The 27,326-nt window shown below is 34.0% G+C and overlaps 1 protein-coding gene across 1 annotated transcript in view; it reads right to left on the minus strand.

Annotated features, from left to right (window-relative positions):
- Dpyd (dihydropyrimidine dehydrogenase) overlaps window positions 1–27,326 on the minus strand; it is an 803,780-nt gene that overhangs the window by 333,458 nt on the left and 442,996 nt on the right. The window contains exon 14 of the mRNA XM_026401392.2: window positions 24,713–24,877. Coding sequence (XP_026257177.2) covers window positions 24,713–24,877 — 165 coding nt within the window. The remainder of the gene's footprint in view (window positions 1–24,712; window positions 24,878–27,326) is intronic.

A 27,326-nucleotide genomic window follows, 5' to 3' on the forward strand; every position in this document is an offset into this window, starting at 1 on the left:
CTTTAGACCTGGGTGGTGCACGAAAAAGCATTTTTATAGTAATTTCAAAAGTTTTCATTATTATTCATTATAAAAGTACTAGTTGAAATTAGTGTTTATTAATTATAGGCTGGAGGAAGAGGCTTAAAAGACTAAGAATGGGTGGAGAGTTGGAGGGAAGGAGTTAAGAGACATGGGCTTGTCTAAAGTACTGGTGGTCTAGATAAAGAAGGTATGGATTCTTGGTGAGATAACAGGATCCCACCTTTCAAGACAGAAGTGCTATCATTCTGTGGAAAAACAAACGAGCAGCTGTTTCTGGAAAAAAGGTGGTGGCATAATGGCAAAATTAACTAAAGAATAAAAAGTTAAGACTTGGCTAACAAAGACCATAAATTTTGATTTTAAAGCTGTCTGGGATGATGATAGATGAAGATTAAAAGTAACATGCCAAAACCTTCATGACTATTTGGGGGTGAGGGGGAAGAAGAGAAGGTATCAAGGAGCAAGGATCTACAGGACATTGGATAGGAAATGTGGTACATGGCTCAGAACATACAATGGTGATTCAATACCCAGAAGTGGCAGTGAGAGGCAAGAAGAATGTTGGATGCAACTATTGGTTTAAAAACAGAGAGGTGGATATACAGGAGGGCATGAGGAGGGGTAGGCAGGGAGAAACAGAAAAGTGTCCTCTAAGAGATCTGAAAAAATGTTCTTCAGTTTCAGTGCAAACAGATATTTTAGTGAAGGCAAAGAGGTAGATGCAAGGGTCTAGGAGAATATATAAATGATGAGGAAATACTAAGAATATGCAGGTTTCAGAGGGCAGAGTACATAAAAAAAGGTGTTCTAGAAAAGGGCAAAATTAAGTTCTACAGGGTGCTAACTGATCAAAGGAGATTAACTATCACCAGTGATACAAGACTCTTATGAGAAAATAAGGATAGGCACTAAATCAGTAGATGTTACTGATAATTTAGGCCAAATCAGAACTTTGTTCCATAGGATGTTTCTGCAAATCCTATGGCATAGCAATTTAAGATTCACAGTTAGTAGAAGAAGGACTTGATCATTATGCAGCACACATGTGAATTAACTTGTTTTGAGCCTGAACTATTTCTTAATCTTCATTAGGCCTTTAGAGAATATTCCTATCAACAGCTACTAAATTGGGATAATATGACCCAAAGGAGAGACAAATAGGTAAGGATGTATCTTTTTTCTTTGTTTATTTTTGAAGTTAATTATTTATTTGATGGCATATCTATCAAAAGGTAAGCTTCCAGGGTGGGCACCTGGTGGGGGGCATGGAAGGAAACTTTAGATAGGGCAAAGGGGAGGAAGAAGAAGGGACGGGGCAGAGGGGTAGAAAAGATGGTGGAATGAGAGAGACATCATTAACCTAAGTATATGTATGAAGACATGAATGGTGTGACTTGACTTTGTGTATAACCAGAGACATGAAAAATTGTGCTCATATGTGTACTATGAATTAAAATGCCTTCTGCTGTCATAATAACAAATTAGAATTAAAGAAGGACGCTTCCAGATATTGAAAGTCAAATTGACCTTCTTGATTTCTTTGTCCTGATTATTAACTTAAATTCCAAAGCAAATGGACTCCTATTTCTCCTTTGCCAAATGATTGACATTTGGGGGTACCCAAAAATCTATACCTTCAGTACATACAGGGAATACTACAAAACTCCTGTTTGTCTATTCTATGAAATTACTAAGAAAACATAACCCCAATCCTCCACTCTACACTAGGTACCAAAATAATTTCACAGCTGATTTAAAACTCTTACCCTCATCTTCATGCCCCAAGTGAAATGTGACCTGTCTAGCCAGGAAACTAACAGAGCATTCTTTCCCTTCCTCTTTCTGCCTTGTGTTTCCCAGCTCCCAGCAGTGGTCTGTTCCCATAGTTAACCTCACAGAACAAGATAAAGCTTTTTTGTCCAATGAAGCAAGAAGAAAAAAGTCTCTCCCTGAAAATGTACCTCTCTCTCAAAAATTTTTTTTCCAGAAATAGATATTAATCCTGCTCCTTTGCCAACTCAGCCAACAGTCAAAGAACCTCAGAATATAAAAATTCTCAGCAATTTTCTATGTTGCTCCCATCAAACTATTTCATTACATATGACTAAAATGGAGCAGGAAATAGAAAATAGCATGTATTCACCTCTGGAATGATCTCATATATTTTCTGAGCACAAGATTCCACTGGCTTTTCTTATGTGCAATTCAAAGAGACCTAAAATAAATGGCTAAGTATTTACGGTTCAATTAAAATGGAAAAGCTTTTTCTTCTACTAGTCAATATACACTGTAACGGTATCCTGAAAGTTATATATTATAAAGGTGATGTCTGAGCCTAGATGAAAGATCTACTCAATCAAATCATTGTTGGGGAAGTGATAACTTTGCCCAACCTCTTTGTTTTTAGATGAAATTATCATTTGCCAGAGTTCGTATGGTTGGAAACAGCTATGAATGACTAGATCTCCCAGATCCTGGTACAGTATTCAACCTTTTATTTTATTATATTCCACCATTTTCCCCTATACCTTCCTCACCCCCACCCCCCTACACAATTAGTCTCATGAATCTATTAATCAATTGCTTAAATCTAATTTTGGGAAGAAAAGTAGTTCTTCAAATTCTAAACATGAAAAAGAAAAAAGTCAATAAATACTTATTTCAGTGATTATAATGTGTCAGGCACTGTAAATAAATTGATAAGGTTGAAGCAGTACTGGTAAGAAAGTTTTGTTCACAGGGAAGTTACGGAGTGAGCTCATTATTTAGAAGTAATTAGTAGACAGCTATGATGAGGAAACCTGATCAACCAGGCAAGAAACAACTAAAGGAAATCAATAGCCAAAATCCATCTGCAGCTTTTAAAAAGTTACTTTTAACATCTCTTAAAGAAAAATAATTGATAATTTGAAAATGAACATGTTTAACATTCTGCAAGTTCTTACATTTTTGAAAAGAGTGTATAGAAGTTTTTTTGTATTGGTTCATGCAAATACCAGTAAAGATATCTTCTAAAAATGTGAATATGGTTTTGGTTACTGCAGTGTAAATTGGGATTGAGAAAATGGCTTTGGGGGCTTGTTGCTAATAAATTCTTATACACATAGGACATTACATTTTTTAAAGCATTTACAAAATTGAGTAAGGATTTCAACTGAGTCAAAATATTAGCTAAGGAAAATTTAAGAGTTTAAGTAGTAAAAATGGTGAGCATTTTTAGAAGAAGATATTGAACAAATTTGGATTTGTAGAGTACTACAAATTTCAATACAAATTATTAGGTGTCCTTTCTAATTGTATAGAGAATATGTTAAATATTCATTTCAAACCATTAATCAGTAGAACATGATATATAGCTTAGTAAATTTGAGCTAATAAAAATTATTAATATTAGAAGACAATAAGACAGTGGTATTATTATATGATTAGAAAGATCAATATAGCTTATTTTATTTTATAAAATTTTATTTTCTATTTTACCTAATCAACTTGTAAGCCCTTAAAAAAAACTTAAGTTTAAAAAATAAAATGGCAATATCAAACTCATAAGGATTTTTTTTTGGAGCATATGAGGGTATTAGAGATTGATCCCAGGGGAGCTCTCACACTGAGCTATACCCCCAGTCCTTTTAATTATTTATTTCAAGACAGAGTCTCACTAAGTTGCCAAGAATAGTCTTGAACTTAGATCATTCTGCCTCAGACTCCTGAGTTGCTGGAATAATGGGCATGCCTTGAATGTTTCATAAATTATTAATGCATTTGTAAATATATTTTTATACAAGAAATTAATTTAGCATACATTTGCTTGTTTTAATCCTAGACAGAAAGAAATATCTATCACAGTGGCCTGTAATTTATTTGTTTCTTTTCTTGTTTTTCTTCCTGTATTTTTTTTTGGTCAGTAGTGATATTAGGTAGATGTTATAGCTGTGCTGTCTGTAAGAGAGATAGAAAACTACAGAGCTCAATTTCTGGCTTTGTCACTCTGGTGCTTTTATCTTACATATTATAGACGAGTAGTAGAGTGCTGGCCTAGCATGTGCAAGGCCCTGCATGGGTTTGATCCCCAGCTCCACAATAAATAAATAAATAAATAAGAAACAGCAACCATCAACTTATGAACTTGTGCTGATGATTCGTGATAAAGTATCACTCAACCTAGCAATTGGCACAAAAATGACTAATTATTACTAATAAATTAAGTCATCATTAATTATGACAGGACTCATGCCCTTTGGCAAAATACAATCCTAAATTGCATTGATATTTAAGACTATTCACTTGTGTATGTTTTATTTAGTGGTAGGTAAGGGAAATTAGCAATAATCAAAACATATTTAGAGGAAAAAGTATGATATAGAAAACAAATGTGTACAAACAGCACTAGTTGGCACAAGTCTGGGGTAAAGATCTCTAACCCTCAGTGTGTCCCATTAGTAAGCAAACAGATGTAGCTAGATGACCCTGATAATTAATAACTCAAAGATTCTCTGGCATTTGATAACTTTATCCATAACAATTCATTTATGCTTTTTCATAGATAATGCTAAATGAAGGCAACTGCATTTTTCAACTATCATCAGATTTCTAAGATTAGAAGTCTTCTCCATTGATGAATGAGATTAATTCTGATATGAATCAGAAAAATCACAGGAGATGTATATGAGTTCCTTAGTTAGTACTATGAGAACAGAATATTACCAGTAGAGAATTCTAGTGTAAGATTTAATATATCCTACATAAGCAATCACTGAAAGAGTGACAGATTTGGTAATCTGTTTCTCAGATTCAGTCAATAGAGTAAGGGACATGGATTTTTTTTAAAGACAAAGAGAGAGAGAGATAGAGAGAGAGAGAGAGAGAGAGAGAGAGAGAGAGATTTTTTAATATTTATTTTTTAGTTTTCGGTGGACACAACATCTTTGTTTGTATGTGGTGCTGAGGATCGAACCCGGGCTGCACGCATGCGAGGCGAGCGCGCACTACCACTTGAGCCACATCCCCAGCCCAAGGGACATGGATTTTAAACAGAAGTAATAATTTTTAAAAAGTATTTTTATAATTGCCTTAAAAATCCTTTCATATCACGTATCCTTTATATATATGCCTGATTTTTATATACCATTAAAAATTTTAAGATATGCCCTCTTCAACATGAAATTTAATAAAATGTAATAAAGTATAGGAAAAAGAAGCACCTTAATTCTGCTAGACATGGGGCTTGGCTCTGGGAACACCTAAATACCACTGTCATTAAAGAACAGAGGTCTATATACACAGCCACCAGACATGGTGATGTGAACACTGATACCTGTCATTATCCTTCTCCCAACATCTGGATTCCCTTATCAAAATTCTAGTTAACATCAATATACGACTTGGTATTTGTGAAAACTACTCATATGTGGATAACTCCTTTGGAGAAATCAGAAAAAGTGGAGCCTAAGGGTGAAGAAAATAAAGGAAAAGAAATAGTAGCAGATCAGGTTTTAGAGTTTTTACTTGACAATCGTGGAAGAGACAGTATTAAAAAAGAACTTAGAAATGACATATATGACAATTAATTAACTAGTTTCCTAAGAAATGTATTTGAGTTCCTAGTATGTAACAAGTACTATTCTAGGATGTCAAGATTCAGAGATAAATGAGAAAAAATAAATAAAAATGATCTCTCTTCCTATAAAATGCATGCTCTAAGGAAGGTGTAAGTTTTGTGAGAAAAGAGACCCTGTCAATATTATATTTAAAATAGTGTTTGACAGAGTATATGTTTAACAAATATTGGTGGAATAAAATTAAAAATGGAGGAACTATTTATTTAGTAATGAGTTTCATTGAGACACTAAAACCAAGTAATGAGACTGAGAATGACTAAGGTTAAGATAGAGACCCACTTTCAAAATGATGGCCAATGAAAGCCATGTGGAGATTGAAGTGATAATTTCTGTCCAAATCTTCCACTCAATTCCTTAGAAAATTTAATTACGGGAATATCACATTTGATATTGTTCCACAGATCTCAAAACACTGTGACCATTTTTCTGTTTGATTTTAGTTTTCAGATTGGCTAATTTCTATTATTCTGTCTTCAACATCACTGATTCTTTCTTCTGCTATGTTCAGTCTCCCTTACACCAAGTAAATTCTTTATTTCTCATGTAGCATTCTTTACTTCTCTTACTTCCATTTGGATATCTTTACAAACCTCTGGCAAATCCACATCTTTTCATGAATGTTTTCCATCTTTTCCACTAGATCATTTTTCACATTTATCATGAATATTTTAAGCCTCTACCTAATAATTTTAGTTCTCTGTCTCAATCTATTTTATAGAGAACTCTCAACTTAAGACTCTCAAAATAAGACTTTTGTCCTTGCATTAGATTGTTTTCTCATGTCTTGTAATTTTTTTCAATACATGGCCAGAGAGTTTAAGGAAAAGAACAAGAGACTTACAGAAATAATTATCGCCAGAATGGTACAGCATTTCTGTTACCAGGCTGCTTATCATATCTAGTTATGCCATGCCTGAATTTTATTGTGGCTTTAGTTGAGTTTAGTTCTCCTCAGTTATAAATGTTTTGAGGTTTGGATCAAAAATTTGACTTCTGCAGGACTTGGGACTTCCTAAAAGAGTCCAAAGTCTCTTTATTATTAGTAGTAGACCAGCCACCAATTTTCCAAACTAAAGGCTATCATTTGCTGCTATTACAGACCAGCTACTAGGTTTTTAGATTTTTGGAGAGATCTTTTTGCTCCCTAGTCCTGGCCTGGACATCTGTCTGCTGATCTTGTCTTCCTGGGGTCTTCCAGGAGCCAATGCAGTGAACAACTGGTGAAGATGTGGATACACTGGAAGGATTTCTCTCAATGCTCTGTCCCAGCCTCTATGCTTCAGCAGGCATCTGTCTTTCATTGAGAAAAGATCATGCTTTCATTCTGGAAAACCTCTCTCCATTCAGCTGCTGTGGCTCCACATTTGGTGGGCAACAGTGAAGACCCACAGGAAGAGAGTAGGCTGGTACCTGTCAACATGATCTATGCTTGGGTTCCTGGGGTTCTCATATATCACACCACTCCAAACACATTAAAAATTCTTAAATATGTAACTGGTTCCTCTATGGAAATGTCCTTCTCCTTTCACTATTCCTCCAGGTAGTGAAAATAGTCATGAATTCCTGTTCTCCTTGACACTTTCTGGAATTTCATTCTTTTAGATGTATTTACATTCTCAGATCTCCAATACACTTTTTAAAAACTCAATTTTGCAATTCACTTGATTTGTTCTGATTGTTAGGGTGGGACAAATAATCTCTTTTGGCTTTATGCATCCTAACTAGATGTAGAAGTCTTGCCTGAATATCAAGATCACAGTACTGCCAGATAGTATTTAACCTGGTGGTTTCAGTTTGAATTGGCAAGATCTTGTAAGATTTTAAGCAAGAGATTAGGCAACAACTCTGAGTCATAAAACACTGTTGTTGAGTAGTATGAATGAAAATATATGAAATGTATTGCCTGATGTGTAATTACAGTCTAGGTAACAATAATAATTATTGTTTCATGGTGTTATGTGTCATTGTTCATGTTGATTTTCACATTGTTTCCAGAAATTCATTTAGAAATGTATTGCACACCTAGCTTTTCTAGCCTGTAATTGTGTTTATTTCATATATTAAGACATCTCCCCCCATCTTGTAACCCAAGAACCATAACTGAATTTACAATTGAAACTAAATCAGGCACAAAGCAGTCACTGATCATTTTAATATTGAGAGTTTTAAAGGACACATTATGAAAAAATTAAAATGCAAAAAGCAGCACAAAGTTAAATTAAATTATTTATTATGGAAAGATTAGTCAATCTAGTTACTCCCCTAAATTTTGCATGAATAAAATATTACAGAAATTTTCCTTTTGGGTGATCAGTATATAGATCAGAAACTCCCCAAAGAAGCTGTATTAATAAAGTTAACTCATTCCTTATTAATGCCCTAGGCATTTTAACAACATGCAAAGTGAAATATCCACCTCAAAAATTACTTTAACGATACATTATTTCTTTGCTTCATGTACACAATGGATAATTAGTTCAGAAAAAAAATCTCAAAGGGAGAAAAAAATAGCCAACTGTGAAATTCACAAATACTTTCTTGGATTGGGTAGAAATGCTATTCAGGCCAATACCAGAGATAAATTCTTTCTATCCTATTTACAATCCAGTCTTGATTAGTTAAGAGCTCATTTTCCAGTTTGTGAATTATCTAGGTCTTTGATTCTTCTCCTCCCTCTGGCTGATTACCTTTCCCATTTCTTTGCTCATTAGTACCTTCACCACAAGGGGAAGAAAATCCAGGTGAAAAGAAGAAATGATCATACATAGGAAATCCTAAATACTCTGGTGTATGACTTTAAACATATAATCATTTTTCAGTTGTAAGTGTGCGTATATGCCTGTTTTTGTCTTTTCTTCTTTTTGAATTCTTCTAAGGCATTAGAGTTTCTTAGCTGAAGAGTAGGGCTATGTGGTCAGAAGTCCGTCCTTCCTTCTTTCCTTCCTTCCTTCCTTCCTTCCTTCCTTCCTTCCTTCCTTCCTTCCTTCCTTCCTTCCTGTTACTCATAACAGTAAAATTTGTTTTGACATATAATAAAATCATGCAATATATCATGTTCTGTTATCATTTTGAAATTCTGCTACTTGCAGTCTGAAAAAGACCCTTAGGAAATTACTTACCTCCATGTGGCTATCAGATTCTTATTATGAAACGAAGAAGATATTCATACCTTACTTACAAGGTTATGTTGAGATCAACTCAGAGAAATAGTAATTTAAATACTGTATTGGCTCTACAAAATTAAGAAATTGTTATGTTTTGAATTTATAAAACCTCTTTGTCAATTCTTGTTTTCTCTACTTCCTCTAAGAATTAAGGCTTAGCTGGGCATGGTGGTACACTCCAGTAATCCCAGCAATTCCAGAGGCTGAGACAGAAGGATCACAAGTTCAAAAATAGCCTCGGCAATTTATTAAGACCCTAAGCAACTTAGCCAGGACCTGTCTCAAAATAAAAAGTAAACAGGAAGGGCTGGGGATATAGCTCAGTGGTAAAGTGACTTTGGGTCCAACCCCTGGTGCAAACAAAACAAAACAAAACAAAACAAAAAACTAAGGCTGCTTTGGGAGAAGGCTCAATTGCCAAAGTTTATCTGTTTTTCCTTTTTTTCTTCATTTCTGTCTATCTCCTTTTAATTCTCCTTTCTTTCTAACACAGTTTTGAAATGCACTTTAGCAGAATAGTTGAAAAGACTAGGAACAATAGGGTTTCATTTTTGCTGATGGATTTCACTTATCAGTTCTTCCCTGTTTCATTTTTGCTGATGGATTTCACTTATCAGTTCTTCCCTATCTATTAAAATGAGTAAATACCTGGATTAGAACAGAATCTTAGCATAATGTTCCTCATTTGATGTACATTTTCATAACTTTGGTTCTTAAAAGGAAGATGTATCATGCAGACCAGAATTTTCTGTAAACTGAGAGTTCATAATACACATGTTTAATTGTCTAACAAAGTATTCTCCATTTTGTGATATTTTAAGAAATTGGTTATCCTGGTGATCAGTAGTTCAGTGTCTCCCATGACTGTTCCACCTTTTAGATGGATGACAATTATGTGACTCATGTTTGTGAGTCACAGATACAGCCTTAAATTCAACCTAAACTGAATCAATTACCTTGCCATAAATAATGGTCAAAAAGAAAAAGTTGTTACAATACAGTTTGTAAGCCTTTAAAACAGTAATGAGTTAAGAAGTTATTTTTCTTAAAAAAACAAAAACAAAACTATCTTACAGAATATGGAGAATATTTTCAAGTAAATACCTGAGAAGACCTAAGGGGAAAACTGTGAAATTAGTTCTCTGTGAGAAATAAATCTCTGAAGAGTATTCCTTGTGGGTAAATTGTAAAAGAATAAAATACCTATTGGCAAAAAAGAAAGCTGAGGGGGAAGAAATGTTGCTGTTATCAAGAAACAACAACAATCAAGAAAAGTAAAATGAAGCAAGACATTTGCGACAAAAGTGAAGGCAGTGTGGATCAGTGCAGGGCCTCACGATTACTAGAAGCCTTAGCTGCCCCCTGCATGTCAACCCATCCTAAGTAGAAGATGCCTTTCTCCCTATGATTATCTTAAAAATTAACAGATTAAATGGACCCTTTGAGATAAGAAAAAATACATTTTGAGGATTCGATGAGAACAGTAGAAGGGAAGAAACTGTTGAGGTTTTACTGCATCCTCTCTGTCTCATGGTGTCCCCAACCCTTTAGGAGAATACATTAGAGCTGAGTTCCTCCAAAAACACAGAACACTGCCTGGTATAAAATATTACCAAACTGATATTAAGTAAGTGAGACTACTGAACATCTCTCTAAGCTCTTTAGAGTATGAACTTGATTTTCATTTGACATGGTCTGGGTATGTGATTTGTTTCCATTGCTTCTCAGGGGCTAGTCTGACCAATAAAGAGTCTAAATTCAATGCATGGTCACCATTCCAGGCATTTCTTTCATGTGGTTAGACATGTTTTATGCTGACGCTATTCTTTCAAATCACTACTCTGATCCAAAAGGCACACCAATGAATTACAAAACGAAGGAGAATTGGAGGAAGTATATATTGTAGTCGGTTAATGCTTATGTAATGACTATTTAAAATGTTTCATGGATTTTCCTTTTACTGAATGCCATGAACCACCAACATTTTAATATCCTACAAAGCCAAAGCTTAAAAATCCAACCAACTCTCCTTTTATTTCTTAATACTACATGAGGTTATTTTTAACTTCATGTTAATTCCTATGATTCAGTATAAAGTCAGTATAATCAAAATGCTAAACAATATTGTGGAGTAATAGACAGGTGACTTGGGAAACTGGTCAGGAGAGAAGAGTTGGATAAAAGGTATTAGCTGTTTAACCCAACCTGAAATTAATCCCTAGTACACATCTCATAAAACATGTTATTACAATTTTAAGTTGATTCTATTTTTGAACAGATTTATTGAAGTACTATTCTATATGTTATACATTATGTACAACATAACATGGGGTGAATTGTTAAATAAAATGAACCAATTGCACATATTTAGGTGTGCAAATTTATTTTTTAGTATATGTACATATTTTGAGACCATTGTTACAATTAAGATAATGGATATTACCTTTTTACCAATAACTTTCCATGTGACTCCCTCCCCGAATCTGTCCATGAGGCATCTATTGATGTTATTTTTGTCCCTATAGAGTTTTCTAATGGCATAGTAAATTATGCACTTTTTTGTGGAGGTAACTGGCTTTCCACACTCAGAAAAGTTATTTTGAGATTAATCTATTTTAGTGTATGTAAATTAATATTTAGCTGTAAGTATATCCTGAACTTTATTTATCTAATTTATTTATCTAATCAGCTCTCAATGGAAACTTGGGATGGTCTCAGTGTTTTTCCTTCTTTCTTATTTTCTTTTTTATTACAAATAAAGTTCTATGAATAGGCCCATAACAAGTCTTTGTGTGAGTGTTACGGTTTAGATGTGGTGTCCCCCAAAAACTCACATGTAAGACAATACAAGGTTCAGAGGGGAAATGATTGGGTGATAGCCTTAACCTACTTGGTAGGATGTTGAGAGCCACAGCCGAAGGGGCCCCAGCAAACTTCCAGCTGCCAGCAAACTTCCAGCTGCCGGCTGATGATTGGCTCACAGCGGCCCCAGCAACATCTAGCTGATTGGCTCCTCTGTGGTGATGCTCATTGGGCTGTTTCCCTGCCCTTTCAGACCATGGAGCTGCTCATTGGGGGACTTCTTTGGCTCCGCCCATGTGACCCAGCCAATCGGCCTCAAGAGCAGGAGAATGGTGGGAGGTGGAGAGGCCTGTGTTGGAGTGAGAGGCTTATGGGAAGCCGGTGGTGGCAGTTGGGCTCTGAGGGTTTTTTTCCTGAGGAGCTGTTTTGTTTGGCATGTGTGGTTCTAAAAATAAAGTTAGTTTCTTTTGGCAAGTGGCTCCTGAATTGTGCCCAGCCAGACTGCGGCAGTAGATTAACTTCCTGATGGGATTAAATGAGTGGTAACCAGAGACAGGTGTGGTGTGGCTGGAGAAAGTGATTCAGTGGGGGTGTGGCTATGGCTTATATATTTTGTATCTGGAGAATGGAGTCTTTCTGCCCTCTGATCATGATGTGAGCAGCTTCCCTCAGCCACATTCTCCCACCATGATGTTCAGCCTTACTTTGAACCCCTGGCAATGGAGGTGGCCTTCTGTGGACAAAAACCTCTGAAACTATGAGCCTCCAAATAATCTTTTCCTCCCTTACAATTGTGTTGGTCAGGTCTTTTAGTCACAGCAGTGAAAAAGCTGACTAAAATAATGGGCATATGTTTTGTAGCTTCTTTGGTAAATATCTAAAAAAATAGAAAATCTGAAAGATCATATGGTAGGTATGCTTAACTTTTTAGAAACTGCCAAACTATTTTTAAGAGTGGTTTTAGCATTGATGGTGTAGTTCCATATCTTCAGCAATATTTCTCAAGGGAGTATAGGTGTATCACTGTTGTTTAGCATTTCTCTAATGAATAACATGGTTGAGCCCATTTTCAAGTGCTTGCCATCCATAATCTTTGGAGAAATTATGTGTTCAAATTTTAGCAGGAAGGGTTTCTTCTCACTTGGTTTTGATAGTTTCTTAAAAGTTTTGAATTCAAGTCCTTGATTAGATATGATCTGTGAATATTTTCTCAGTCCTTGGTTTATATTTTTGATTTTCTTAACAATAGGTGTGAGGACCAAAAGGTTTAATTTCATTCATTTGAAATCACATTTATTATTTTGTTTTTTTTTACTTTCAAGGGTGATGATTTTGATATGTGTATAAGAGAATCCCTCACATAAAATCACACTTGTATTTTCTTCAAGAAGTTTTAGAGTCTTAGTTTTTTTTTTTTACTTAGTTCTGAGTATTTTTAATTAATTCACATATAAAATGTAAGATATGAATCAGGGATTACTTTTTGTTGCATATAAGTATTCAATTTTTCCAGCATTATTTGTTGAAAACACTATATTTTGTTTTTAATGAATTGCCTTTATGCACATTTGCAAAAATCAATTGTTCACACAAATAATTTGTAGCTTATTTGTAGAATTCTGTATTCTGTTCCATTGTTCTCTTTGTTGGTATGCCAATACACAGTATCCTGATTATTGTAATAAATGAATTAACACTTGAATAATTAAAAGGACTTTTTAAATTAAAATGTTTTAGATTTTAAACTTAGTTGCTTATGAGTTGTTTTGTAAGCCCTTTGCACATCCATTTGCACACTCTTGAATTTGTGAATCAGCTTGTCACATTCCACATGAGAATTTGCTGGTATTTTAATTGGCCTTACACTTTATCCACATTATAGCAACATGGATTCTTAACAGTAGTGACTCCTCTGTTCTAAGAATGCAGTATATCCTTCCATTTATGTAGGTCATCTTTATTTTTCCCAGCAATGTACTAGTTTTCAGTGTTCCTGTCTTTCACATCTTTTATTAGATTTTCCTCTACTTTTTAAAAATTTTATCACTATTGTAAATACATTTATTTTTCAATTTCCAATTGTTTATTGCTAGCATATAAAAATATAATTGTTTTTTTTTTCTTTTGAAGGGTGTAGTAGGGATTGGACTCAGGAACACTCAACCACTGAACCACATTCCCAACCCATTTTGTATTTTATTTAGAGATAGGTTGTCTCACTAAGTTGGTTAGCACCTTGCTTTTGCTGAGGCTGGCTTTAAACTCATGATCCTCGTGCCCCAGCCTCCAGAGCCACTGGAATTATAGGCATGCACCACAATGCCCAGCAATACACTCAATTAGTTTTTATAAGTGGGTCTTATATTACTGCAATCTTTCTTAACTCACTTGTTACTTAAGTAGTTTGGGCAGGGCAGAGCCAAGTCTAGGATGAAACAAATTAGGCATTTATATCAGGTATAAAAATTAAGGCTGTGGAAAAAAACCTCAATACTGAAGGTCAATAGTATTTTAATGAGATATTCTTAAAAATAAAATATGAAAACAACTTTCTATGGGCTAGCTGTTTGCTTCTGGAAATCAAGTGTTTTCCTTTGTTGCTTTTGGGGTGGGGAAGTGCATTTGAATTATGTACACTACCAATTATGTCATATATGAATCAGACAGATTTACTTATTCCTATGCAATCTGATACCTTAATTTATTTTTCTTATCATACTGGACATGACAGAACCTCTATCAAATGTGAAACAGAAGTTGGTAAAAAAAAAATATATTCTTACCTTGTTGTATTCAGGAGGAAAACATTCAATATTTTAACATTAAGTATGGGATTAATTGTAGGGTTTTTGTAGATTTCCTTAATTAGGCTGAGAAATTTACCTTCACTTCTTAGTTCGCTGAGATTTTCTTCTTTAATTATAAAACAGATTTTTTAAAATTTTATTTCTTCAAATATCATTTTCTCCTGGGATTATCAAGATGATTATATAGTATATTGATATTTAGTTTGTAATATGTAAACTGCATTTTCAAGTGTTAAACATGACAATTTTTAGGATGAACCACATTTTGTCATCTTGCAATGTCATTTTTAAATATTGTTGGAGTAGATGTGTTTAAATTTGGTTAGACTTATTCCATCTATGTTTGAGAAGAACATTAGTATATAGTTGTATTTTTCTGAACTTTGTCAAGTTGTGGTATCAGGATATTTGCTCCATAGAATTAGCTGGGAGTATTCACTTTATTTTACTTTTCTGTAAGAGTTTGTATAGAACTGGAATTATTCTTTCTTTTTTTCTTTTTTATTTTTTAAATATATACATGACAGTATAATATATTTTGAGATATTATACATACATGGAGTATAACTTATTGTAATTAGAATCCCATTCCTATGTTTGTCCATGGTATGGAATTTTCTTGGTTGTGTATTCATATAAGAATGTAGGAAAGTAATGTCCAATTCATTCTACTGTCTTGAATTGGAATTATAATTTCTTAAATGGTTTGCAGAATCCACTGGGCTTGAATTTTTCTTCATGGGATTGCTTTGAAGTAGAAATTTAACTTCTTTAATGTTTTCTAGTGCTCCTGGAATAAGATTTGATAATTTGTGTCCTAGAAATTTGTCCAGTTCATCTAAGTTATGAATTTATTTGCATCAAATTAATCATAATATTTTGTCCTTTTGATATCTGTAGAATCTATACAATGTTAACTTTTCATTCTCTATATTGATAATTGCTGTCACTTCTGTGGTTTTTTTTTGTTGTTGTTTGTTTGTTTGTTTTTTACTGATCAGTATGGCTAACATTTTAGACTTCTAAAGGAACTAGGTTTACCTTCATTGACTTTCTCCTTTATTTGTCAGTTTTCTATTGCATGATTTCTTCCACTAATTTTTGTCATATTTTTATCTTGGGTTTAATTTGCTCCCCCTCCTTTTTTAAAGCTTTTAACTGATAAAAGTTTAGGTGAATAATTTGAGCTTTTAATTTCTAATACAAGCATTTGGTGCTATCATTTTATCCAATGAGTAACTCCTACCCCTCCATACCCAATACAAAGGCACTTTTGCCACTTAGCTAAATCCTTTGACCTTTTATTTTTGGTTCCAGGGATTAGAGCAACACCCTCAGAACTTTTTTACATCTTATTTAGAGACTAGATCTCCTTGAGTTGCTTAGTGCCTCGCTAAATTATTGAGACTGGCTTTGAACTTATGAATTTCCTGCTTTGGCCTTCTGAGCCACTGGGATTACAGGCGTGTGCCACCGTGCCCAGTTTATTTTGAGACATGGTTTCACTACATCTCTAAGACTGGTAGCTGTAATGCTTTAATACATATCACAAATTTTGTCATCATATTTTAATTTTCATTAATTTCAAAATACTTCATAATTTTTCATGATTTCTTCTTTTATAACGTCTATTTATAAGTACATTACTTATTTTATAAAAATTTCAGAATATTCCAAATATATTCCTGCTGTTGTCTACTAATTTAATTCTGTTATAGTCAGAGTACATACTTTCAAAGAGTTGGATTATTTTTAAATTATTGAGACTTCATTCATGGGCCTGAATATGACCATCTCTTGCGAAATATTCTGAATGTTTCTGAAAAGACTGTATTGTTTTGCCATTCAATGGCATGTTCTACAAATGTCAATTAGATAAGTTAATTGATAGTGTTTTTGAAATCTCTGATAGCTTCATTCTATTGTTCTATTAATTATTGAGAAGAAAGTCTGAAAATATCCAACTGTAATTGTAGGTTTTCCTATTGCTTCTTATAGCTCTATCAGTTTTTGCTTCATGTATGCTGAAGCTCTGTTATTAAGTGCATAAACATTTAGATTTGTTATCACCTCTGGGTAAATTGACCCTTTCATCCTTATAAAACAAAGATTTTTGTCCTTGGTAATATTCTTGCTTTCATGTCTGTTTTGTCTACTATTAATACAGCAAGATTTTATTTGATTAGAATTAGTATGGAATATCTTTTCAATTGCTTCAATTTTATCCTATTTGCTTCTTTTTAATTTAAAATCATTTGTTATAGACAACATAAAGTTGAGCCTTTTTTTCCAAATTGAAAATCTCTGCTTTTTTATTATTATTGTGTTTAGACCATGTACAATGAGCTCACTGGACAGTTAGGTTTAACTCTATCACCTTGCTATAGACTTTGTCTCATTTCTTCTTTATTGTTCTTTCCTCTTTTTCTGGTTTCTTTTGGATTCTTTTTATGACTACATTTTATACCTACTGATTTTAGCTATAACTCTTGATTATGTTATTTTATTAGTGGTTTTAGAGTTTGCAGTAACTTAAGATACTCTTAGAACATATTTAAGGTGTTATAGTCTATTTCCAAATATAAAGCTTCACATATGGAGTTAGCTGCCTAGAGCAGTAGGCTTTGATTACCCCCTCAAACTTCTGTACTGCTGTTACACACTTAACAGATAACCCCACACTACAGTATAACATATTTTTGTTTAAATAACTAATTCCATCCTAAAATGAGTTAAATTATAATAACAAATACTAACAAAAACATGTGTTTACCCAGGTTTTTACAACCTCTGGCTCTCCTCATTTCTATGTGTACGTCTACACATTGACCTGACATCAGTTTTCTGATCTCTGAAACATTTTATTCTCACATTTTCTATACTGTAGGTTCTTTTATTGTGTTAAAAAGTTACTTATGTCACCTATATTTTTGAAAGATTTATTGTTGGAATTTGAAATCTAGATTGACAGGTATCTTTTTTATTTCCTTTGAGCACTTTAAATATGTTGTTCCACTATGTTCTAGCTTGCACTGTGTCTGATGACAAATCGTAGCAGTATCCCTTATATTTATTCCTCTGTGCAGAACATATCTTCTACACCCCCAGCTGCTTTTAAGATTTTCTGTATATCCTTGGCTTGATTAATTTTATTATGATGTTATTACCTTGGTGTAGTTTACTTTATGTTTTTCATGCTGAAATTTTGTTAAGTTTCTTTTTTTATGCCCACCCCCACCCCCAATGGGGGATGATGAAGGAACATTGTAGTTTTGAGTAAAACTGGGAAATTTGGGCTATTAGTTCTTTGAACTTGTTTTTCTGTGCCTCCTAACCTCCTTTGGGAACTCTATTTACATATATACTAGGTCTCTCCTAGTTTCCCAGTTCACTGATCGGATTTCTCTCTCTCTCTCTTTCTCTCTCTTTCTCTCTGTTTTGTTTCTGGGAACTTTTATTGAAAGTCTTTGTCTAATCCTTTGTTCTGCAATGCCTGATGTATTGTTCATAACATAGTGTGTGTGTGTTTTTTTTATCTACTTCATTATAGTTTTCAAGTTTGGTTTAGGTCTTTTATCCATATTCTGTGTCCTAGCTTTTTAAACACTTGTAATATATTTAGAATAATAGACTTAATGTAACTGTTCTATTTAGCATCATATCAGGTCTATGATGGTTTAAACTTATTGATTTTCTTTTTATTATTAGTTATATTTTCCTAACTTCTTTACATAACAGGTTATTTTTGATTGGATGAAACACATTGTGAATTATATCTTGGTTATTTCTAGATATTATTGTTTTCCCAAAAATATTTTCAATCTTTGTTCTGAGTTGTAGTGAAATTACTTGGAAACCTGATCTTTCAGGTCTTGCTTTTAAGGTGTGAGCGACAGAGTGAAATCAGTGCTCAACCCAGAGCTAGCAATTCTCCATTTGCACTCTAGCCAATGCTGTCATCATGGGGTTTTCCAGTCTGGTTGGTGAAAACAGCCCCTGTTCCCAGATCCATGTAAAACCCAAATACTATTCCCTCTACTCCATTTCAGTCAGCTTGTTCTCTCAGTCTTCATAGTTTACTCTATTCATGAGAGTTTTATATCCTACTGCATACTCAAGAGTGATCCTTTGTAGATCCCTGACATTCTCTCTGCAGCTCTTTGCTTTCTGGTACTCTATTTTCTGAATTCTTTCTGGACTCTCACCTCTGTCTCTTGAACTCAGGACTAGAAACTCTCTAGAGCAATACTGGAGCTCATCTCCTTTGTTTTCCATCTCTTGGTGACCACTGTCCTGTACTGCCTAATGTTCAGGATCTTAAAAACCCTTGTCTGTTTTATAAGGTTTTTGTTGTGTCCGTTGGAAGTTAAACCCAGTCTCCATTACTCCATTTAGGCTACAGCTGAAAGTTTCTTTTAAGGATCTAGGAAGATTCTGTCTCAAGAAAATATCTGGCTACATAAAGTCATAAATCAATAACAGAGCTGGGAGCTATAGTATGCATTCTGAATCATATTCACTGTCCTCATTTTGTATAATTAATCACATTTTAATGGTTTTATTTGCTTTTGTACTGATAGCAAAAAATTAACTGTCAGTATTTCAGTGTTGTGTTAAGGGGAAGCTGTGAAGTCAAATGAACAAATGGTAGTAAAGCAAGGAAGTTTAATAAATATAAAACAGAAGACCTTACATATTACATGACATATAATGAACACAGATTCAGATGAATTGCCAAAAAGCATATTGAGTTAATCATCAATTTTTCAATTGGTTAAGATTTTCCGAAGTAATACTTTTTATATAAACCATTACTTCCCCAAATTTTTAAAAACCAATAGTTCAATATACTTCAAGAGCTACAAACATACTATAATGTGACTTATTAATCTCCCTTTCATAATGTATCATAAAAACATTATTATTTTAAAATAGGAATAAAAGCTAAATGAATGAAAGCATTTTATGCAATATAATTTCTAGTAGTGAATAACTGTAACATGTCAAAATGTTATGCATAGTGTCTCATTTCAATTTTACGACAACTTGTAAAGGTAGTATTACTATCAGACAGATGAGGAGTTGAGGCTCAGAGTGGCAATAAACAGCAAGTCAAAGATTCAAATCTATTCTAATGCTAAACTCTCCATCCTTATCTCCTAGAAAACATCAACTCCAGAAGAGTGAGAACAGATATTTGCTGGGATAAATAAATATAGGTAATTTTACTCGCACCCACCCTAATTTTAAAAATTTCCATTACTATAATTATTTATTTATTTATTTATTTCTTGTAAACTAGATGGATCATTTAAAAGTCAATGAAGGGCTGGGAACATAACTCACTTGGTAGAGTGCTTGCCTCACATGCACAAGGCCATGGGTACAATTCCTAGTGCCACAAACAAAAAAGTAAAAGTCGATGAAATGATATTACTAGATAATCTGAATTAAGATTCATCCTGGATTTTGGTGAAGAAAGGAGAATGGGAAGTATATATACTCTTGGGAATTTATGGACAATGGTAGAAAATCTTCCCCTGAACTCTGGTATGAAGCCAGCCTTCCCTTCAGTAGCTGCTCTAATAGTTTTCTAATTCATTTTTTAAAAAAAATCAGCATAGGGACAGGTGCTTTGGCACATGCCTATAATCCTAGCAATTCTAGAGGCCAAGGCAGGGGTATTGCAAGTTTGAGGCAAGCCTCAGCAATTTAGTGAGATCATAAGGAACTTAGCAAAACCCTGTCTCAAAATGAAAAGTAAAAAGGGCTGGGGATGTGGCTCAGTGGTTAAAATGCCCTTGGGTTCAATCCCTGGTAATGAAAAGAAGTAAAATTAAATAAATTAAGTAAAACAAAAAATAAAAAATCAGCATGGGAAAATGTAGAAGTTGATAATAATTGATAAGTTAAAAAAATTCCAGCTGGAGCAAACCTACAGTACAGGGACTCTTGTGTTTTATACATTCCATGATAAGACACAAAAGACAACAACTCCCTGTATTGCTCATTGCAGGGCTGACACCAGAAATAATATAGTTTTACCAGTTACTAAATTTTATTTTCTAAACAAGTAACAAAAATACTAGTTTCTAAGGGTGGAATTTAATTATAAACATTTCATTGGAAGGACTCCCACTTTTGCTGAGTCAGCCTTTATGGAGCTTGTAAAAGCTGTGCAGGGGTTATGTGGCATTAAATAGTCACTGAATAAGCCATGAGCATCCCTCATTGCTCCATAGATACCTAGATCTGACTCAATCTCTCAGCCTCTCTACTTTTGAACACAAGGGGTGGGGGAGGAATCTGCATTTGTGCTTCACAATAATACAAATATATGAAGCACAGTGCCTGGCACAAGCAAAATGCTGTTAACAAATAGTTCTGAGATTGGAGATTTATAAATGTTTAACGAACATGTCAAGGGCTTTAAATAACTACGTTATTTAAAGAACTATGTGTTCTCATATATGTATATAGAAAATTTATGTCAGATTCATTCCATTGTCTTTCCTTTTCCTGTTCCCCCTCCCTTCCCTTCATCCCCCTTTGTCTACGCCACTGAACTTCTATTCCTTTTTATATCCCCTTGCCTTATTGTGGGTTAGCTTCCATAAGTCAGAGAAAACATTCGATCTTTGGTTTTAAACCCTTGAAAGAATAGAGGAAATCCTTGAAAAAAATGACCTTTCTTTTGTACTAATATTCCACAGAAATTTCATATCACCCAATTATGAATGCAACAAACTGCAGTAGCATTATTGATAATCTATAACTCTGCACAGGTAGAAATCACAGAAAGTCATTGTACAGTTGCTATGGATATGTCAAGCACTTAAGTTCATACTACATCAAAATTGCAGTAGTTAGTAAATCCTAGAACCTGTTGTGTAGTTCTTAAAGAATAACATGCATTATACCCCATTTTTAAAAATTGTGATTTTAATATAGGAATCCTTCATAACCTTGAGAATTTTGTCCTATGCTTTTAAAATCACTATTCTTAAAAGTGGAGGCTCTTGGGCTTCCCCAGAGTGCCAACAGAGTCCATGATACACACAAAAGGCAAAAGACTCTGTATTTACTTAGAGGCTATTGGTCAAGAAAGCATCTTTAGGAATGCTGATGGGGATCAACTTCTTCAGAGTCATTTTGAAGCTAAATGTATGCAATGCTGATCTCTCAGTAATTAACTGAGAAAGGGTTTCAGCAGCAATGAGGTGATATTGTAATAGAAGTATATTTACATATCAATTGTTCTTCCTCTATTAATTCCTCTAACAAAGCCATCATTCCTGACTATGCTCACCAGCCGATTCACCCCAGAATCTCTGCCTTTTCCCTAACTCTTACTTTAGCTGCCACAAATGACAGAAAATATCAGTCTTTGCTTGCTAATTCTGTGCATTCAGACCACGTGCAGAATGTATATTTTGGTACAAATTTTTCTCAAGCCTAAAATATATGATTTATAAGGCTTTTGCAATGAGAATGAAAGGATTCACTTAAAATTGATTTCTGTAAGCTCTAATTATACAGTATATTTCATAATAAGCTTTTCAAAAAAAATCTCAGCCTAGGAACAAAAACTCTGTTAGCAATAAATTGTCACTACAATGATCAGTGTGCCAAATTTAATTCACAGATAAATAAAAGGAAACCTTGAAAGCTAAGCAGAGGTCTCATATGAGTGTAGGCATTGTTATAACTCTGTGATAGTTAAGAAACAAGCCCTTGCATGACATTTCAGAGGGTCTTGTTACCTTTATGTTTAAGACATATTTTAGCTGTCTCCTCTGGTTCATGGTCAACTGGTGTCTCCCCTGTCTGGAAACAGACACCAGCTGCTGATATTGGCTGGCCTATGTGCCCCCAGCACAATTTCTTTTTCAGAAATCTTAGCCCTTGCTTAGAAGCTGCCACAGTGGGTTGAATTATCCAATCCCTGTCATTAAAGGTGGCAGCCACGCACTTGAGAATGATGTGGGAAACTCCGGTGAGAGTGATAATTAAACTTGGAAAATGAAGGGTCACCTTCTTTCATTCAGCTCATTGGGTTTGGCATCAGAATAATTCCAAAACAGCAGGAGATATTCTCCTCTCAGCATGGCAATATCTAGGTGCACACACATTATTTCTACGGGTTCAAATGGGAATGCCATTTTAATTGTATTTAAAATGTTACCTTTGATAAGGGGAGTAAAAATCTTAGAAATTAGTTCTAAGAATACAGTAAAAGACTAATGAGTATAATCTAAATGGGGAAGAATTAGAAACAAGAAAAGCAGAATTGTTTTCTCAGAAGAAAAAGCATTATAAAAGAAGAAAACTGGTGCTAGGGAAATTGAAAAGAACATTTAAATGTGTCTCTTCCTTCTACTTGACTGTGGAATACAAAGCAAGGGGTTTCGTCTCAGCCTTCTTGTCCACTTACTGTCATTTCTTGGTGGCCACTGTTATAACATCTTACTCCTATCCAAGGGAGGGCAGAAAACATGTGATCTTAAGACAAGCCATTGGTAGGAGTTATTTTTCCAGGAAAATGAGTTTTTTTCCCCTGACACATTGGCTTATCATATAGCAATATTTGAGAAATTATATTCTGTTCTGGTGTTACATTAAAAAGTAATACTGAATTTTTAACAGCAACATAGGCAGGTGCTCTAGAGAATACTATTATTATACAGAAGCATGAATGTTAAAACAAAATGTCAAGTTCAAATTCTAACTTTGCCATACATTAGATGTACAAATTCAACATGTTACCAGACCTATGTGCCTCAGTTTCCTCATCTATGAAGCTAGGAATATAATAGTATCTTACAAATTTGTGGAAAGATCAAGTGAGTTTAAGATCTATAAAGATGTTATAATACTATCTATCATGAAGTACATGTTCACATCATCCCCATTATCATTATATTACATATTCAGCATCTAGCATAATATTTACTACTATATATATAATCAAGATTATATATATAACCTATATAATAAATATATAGATTATATATATATGTGTGTGTATATATATATAGATATATTTGTGTGTATATATATATTTGTGTGTGTGTGTGTATATATGTATATATATTTCTTTTTATTTTTGACCATTGTTTGTCCATGTCATTCTGAGATAATTTTCCCAAAAGATGTGAGTCCTTCAAAAACAAATATCTCAGCCTCATTGTTCTGAAGAGTTAACTATAGTAAAGATATTTGCAAAATATAAGCCTATGGATGTTTAAATAATGTAAAATATTCTGAATAAGCAGACACTATAGATGTCAGATGACACTTGATAGTTCCCTCCATATCAGAAGGATTCCTATTTTATCATATTTTGTTTCAATGTAAGAGAGAATTTAATAAAAAATAGAGGTGCCTTAAATAGAAAAATCTTGATGGGCTACGCAATAGTTTCTATCTATGTTCTTTTGTAAGATTTTGCAGGTAATCAGGTTACGGGCAAACATCCATGAATTCATCAGATTTAACAGAATGTATTAATAGAACACTTGAAGTGTTCTCTTTTTTCTTTGAAGGAAATATACAGGAAAATCTTTTCCACAGCATAAACATACATTACACCCCAAACCTCAACCTCCATTTACTACCAGCTCATTGGAAGAAATAATGAGAGATAAAGAGAGGAGGAGGAGAGAGGCGGGGGGGGGGGAGGGAGAGGGAGAGAAAGAGAGAGAGAATAAATAAATGATGTTAATATCCTAACATAACTGAAGAGAAAATACTGTGTATTACATTTAAGCCTGATTTTACTACAGTAGTTGTGCACAGTTCTTTAAAAAATAAAAGTTTTATAAGAGATAGTTGACTCATTTAGTATAAGAGTGCTAAAATTATTTGGTAAATTATCTTTTGCTGAAAAAATATAAATAAAGTACATAAGATATACTACTTCAGCCCTGCGTTTATATTTGAAATGATTTATAGTCTGCAATTTATTCCTAAGGTCGTCACCTTCATAAATACCAGCCATATAGAGTGAAAACCAACTCAATAAAATGAGTATTTCATTTCTCTTCCTTCTGCTTATGTAGATACTTCTTCCATCTACATGAAGCCATTTATAACAAAGCCTCACATTGTAGGGGTTTTATGAGTTCTTGAGCTTCTTTTCTTTTTTATCTTTCTATGCATCAGCAAAGCAACTGGCAGATCCTTTAATAAAATATATTATTCACATTAATATTTATAAGCCTATGAATTGGATGTTTAAATAAACATTCACCAACTTACGCCAATTCTCTTGTTTCAGATGTTAAATCACACTTACATTGTCTGGAAAGTCAGCCTTTAGTTCAGTGACACTTTGACACCAATATGCAGCTGTTTTTTCACTGATCAGCTCAATATTCAGGAAGGAGCTTTGTCCAGGGCCATACATGGGGCCAGAGGTGGTCCCCCGGATGATTCTGGGTGAAACATTTGTCACGATGTCCTGATGAAAGAGTAAAGATATTGGGTCTCCTTTTGGTAAAGAAAACTTACGATTTTTATTATACACTCATTTCCATCTGACAATATTTTAGCAAGTCTCTTTGCATGCTTGTTTGTAAAGAAGAATTTCTAACATACTTTAAATTATAATGAATATATACTATTTCCAAATGAAAAAGTTAAAAAATTGTTAGCTTTAGCAAAATTAATTCTTTTAATTCTAGGTTTAGCATAGTGAAAAAAATTTAAATTTCCTGACATCGGTTTTGGGCATGCACAATTTAATTTCTAATTAAAAAATAAATAAAAGCATGATAGATAAAATGTAAAAGCATCACTTCATTCTATTTAATCTGAGTAACTCCAATCATAGTTTAACTCCAATAAGAAAATGTGTGCAAAGAAAAGAATATATAATTTTCCTCAAAATAATTCCAGTGTAAGTCAGCCAAGGAATACATATTAGAATTATTGGCTCACCAAACTAACAGGTTCTAACAAACTAACTGGGTCAAATTATCTACAGCATTGTAACTATACATTCACATTCAATGAGAAGAAAGTCACTTTTCTCTAGACTGAAATGAGAATATCAATAACTTCCTGATAAGTATAAACAGTAAACAGTAAAATTAACTTGCTTGTTAAGTGTAATTAACAATCCAGGACTGCTTCTAAAGCTGTATTAACAAAGAAGAGCAACATTCTTCCATTACTTAAAACTAAAAAGAAACAAAGAAGGAAAAATGTTTCTTTTGCCAACTTCCAATTAAAATTAATTTTGAGTAAAGGTCATTTAGTTAAGGATTTATCAGAATTAGTCTTTTAAGTACCCCTCCTCACCATCTTGTCACTTTTAGTGAGATAACATGAACCCCCATTAGTATATAGCAATTAAGGTCAATTTACATATTTTAATTAAGAACCACCCCATATAAAACAATTAGCGTAATAGGCATACTAACTGGATTTCATAACATTTGGACGTTTTTCCAACTAGATAGACAGGAAACCTTAATTAGCATTAATTAGTGCTGATCTGCATATGTTTGATAAGCCATACCCTTGCCACAAAAGATTATTTATTCCTGAATCTGCCAAATGCTACAGTTGCAGAGGATAAAAGGACTTTTCTTCACATTGCATGTTAATTTCTGGTAATTTACATTCACTTTTACATTTGAATTACTATATTATAAAATAAATGGTATAAATGTTACAATAAGCCTCCTTAAATATGTACATTTTAACTTATAGGAATTATGCCTGTTAATTTTTTACTAATTAAGCCATTCCGTTTCTATTGTATTTGTGCACAACATCACCAGCCTTACTTTGATCTGCTATTGAGAAACCATGTTACACAATCTTAATGGATAAAATGACAAATAGAGTCACTTCAGGAAGCTCAAGGCTGGTGGATTAAATTTCCATCTTGGCAAATGCTTAAATGTGTGCTCTGTGCATCTACAGGTGGCTTTGTACAGTTCACTCACTAGGTAGTCTTAAGTTGCCACTATGAGATGATAATTCTGTAAGTGTTTCCTTTGAATGAGGCTGCTTTTCTTCTCTATTCTGGTTTTCAAGACCTTTTAAGCCTTAAGGTCCTTATTTTCTCTGTCCCAACTACTACTCCAAATGCTTCTCACCTCAGTAAGTCCAACCTATGGTGTTTTCTGTACAGAAGTACTTGGCCAATAAGGTAAGCAGAGTCCCTAATCAGTTTGACTAGCCATTAGCCCTGGTGCTGGAAATGATGTAGCTCCTGATTGAAAGAATTGCTTTGAAAGGTCTGGAAGCAACATTACTGGCTTATTCAACAAAGCTGATTTATGTGTCAACAGCATCCATACTTTTGTCCTTAAGTTGCTAGCTTACTACTCCCTTTGAGAAGCCTTGCTGATTTGTCCAATTCCTTTGGGTCTTAACAGCACATGCTGACTCAGAGCATCACAGTAGTATACGCCTTCCTCAGCTGGTACTCTTACTACCCTTTATTGTTTATTTTCCTGGCCAAACCTTCCACTAGAGAATTTTTAAGGGAAGAAACTGTCCCTTATTTCCCATTATATGCCCTGCTGCTAGCCTAATTTTTAGTAGATAACACAAATAATGTTTTTTTAAGCAACCTAGACTAAATTCAAGGCACTAGAGTACACCTTGTTCTGAGGCATGGGAACCAAAGGTATTTATTGCTGGCTCCATTCTGCTGCTGAATAGACAGGTGGTTTGGGTTTATATTCCAATTTCAGGTGCAGGTACTTTGCTTAGATTCTTTCCTATTAATGCATATCTCTACAGCTGTGGTCCTTACTTGCTTCTCCTGATCTATCAAGTACCCCTCTGCTATAGCTTAATTCAGTCCCCTGGGCCCCCGACTGTAGCTAGATTCTGTATGGAGTGCTGTGCTGCAGAATGCCCACTGCTACACTTCTCCCCATCCCAACGTA

Source organism: Urocitellus parryii, chromosome 11 (genome assembly GCF_045843805.1).
Source record: "Urocitellus parryii isolate mUroPar1 chromosome 11, mUroPar1.hap1, whole genome shotgun sequence".
Lineage (NCBI taxonomy): Eukaryota > Metazoa > Chordata > Mammalia > Rodentia > Sciuridae > Urocitellus > Urocitellus parryii.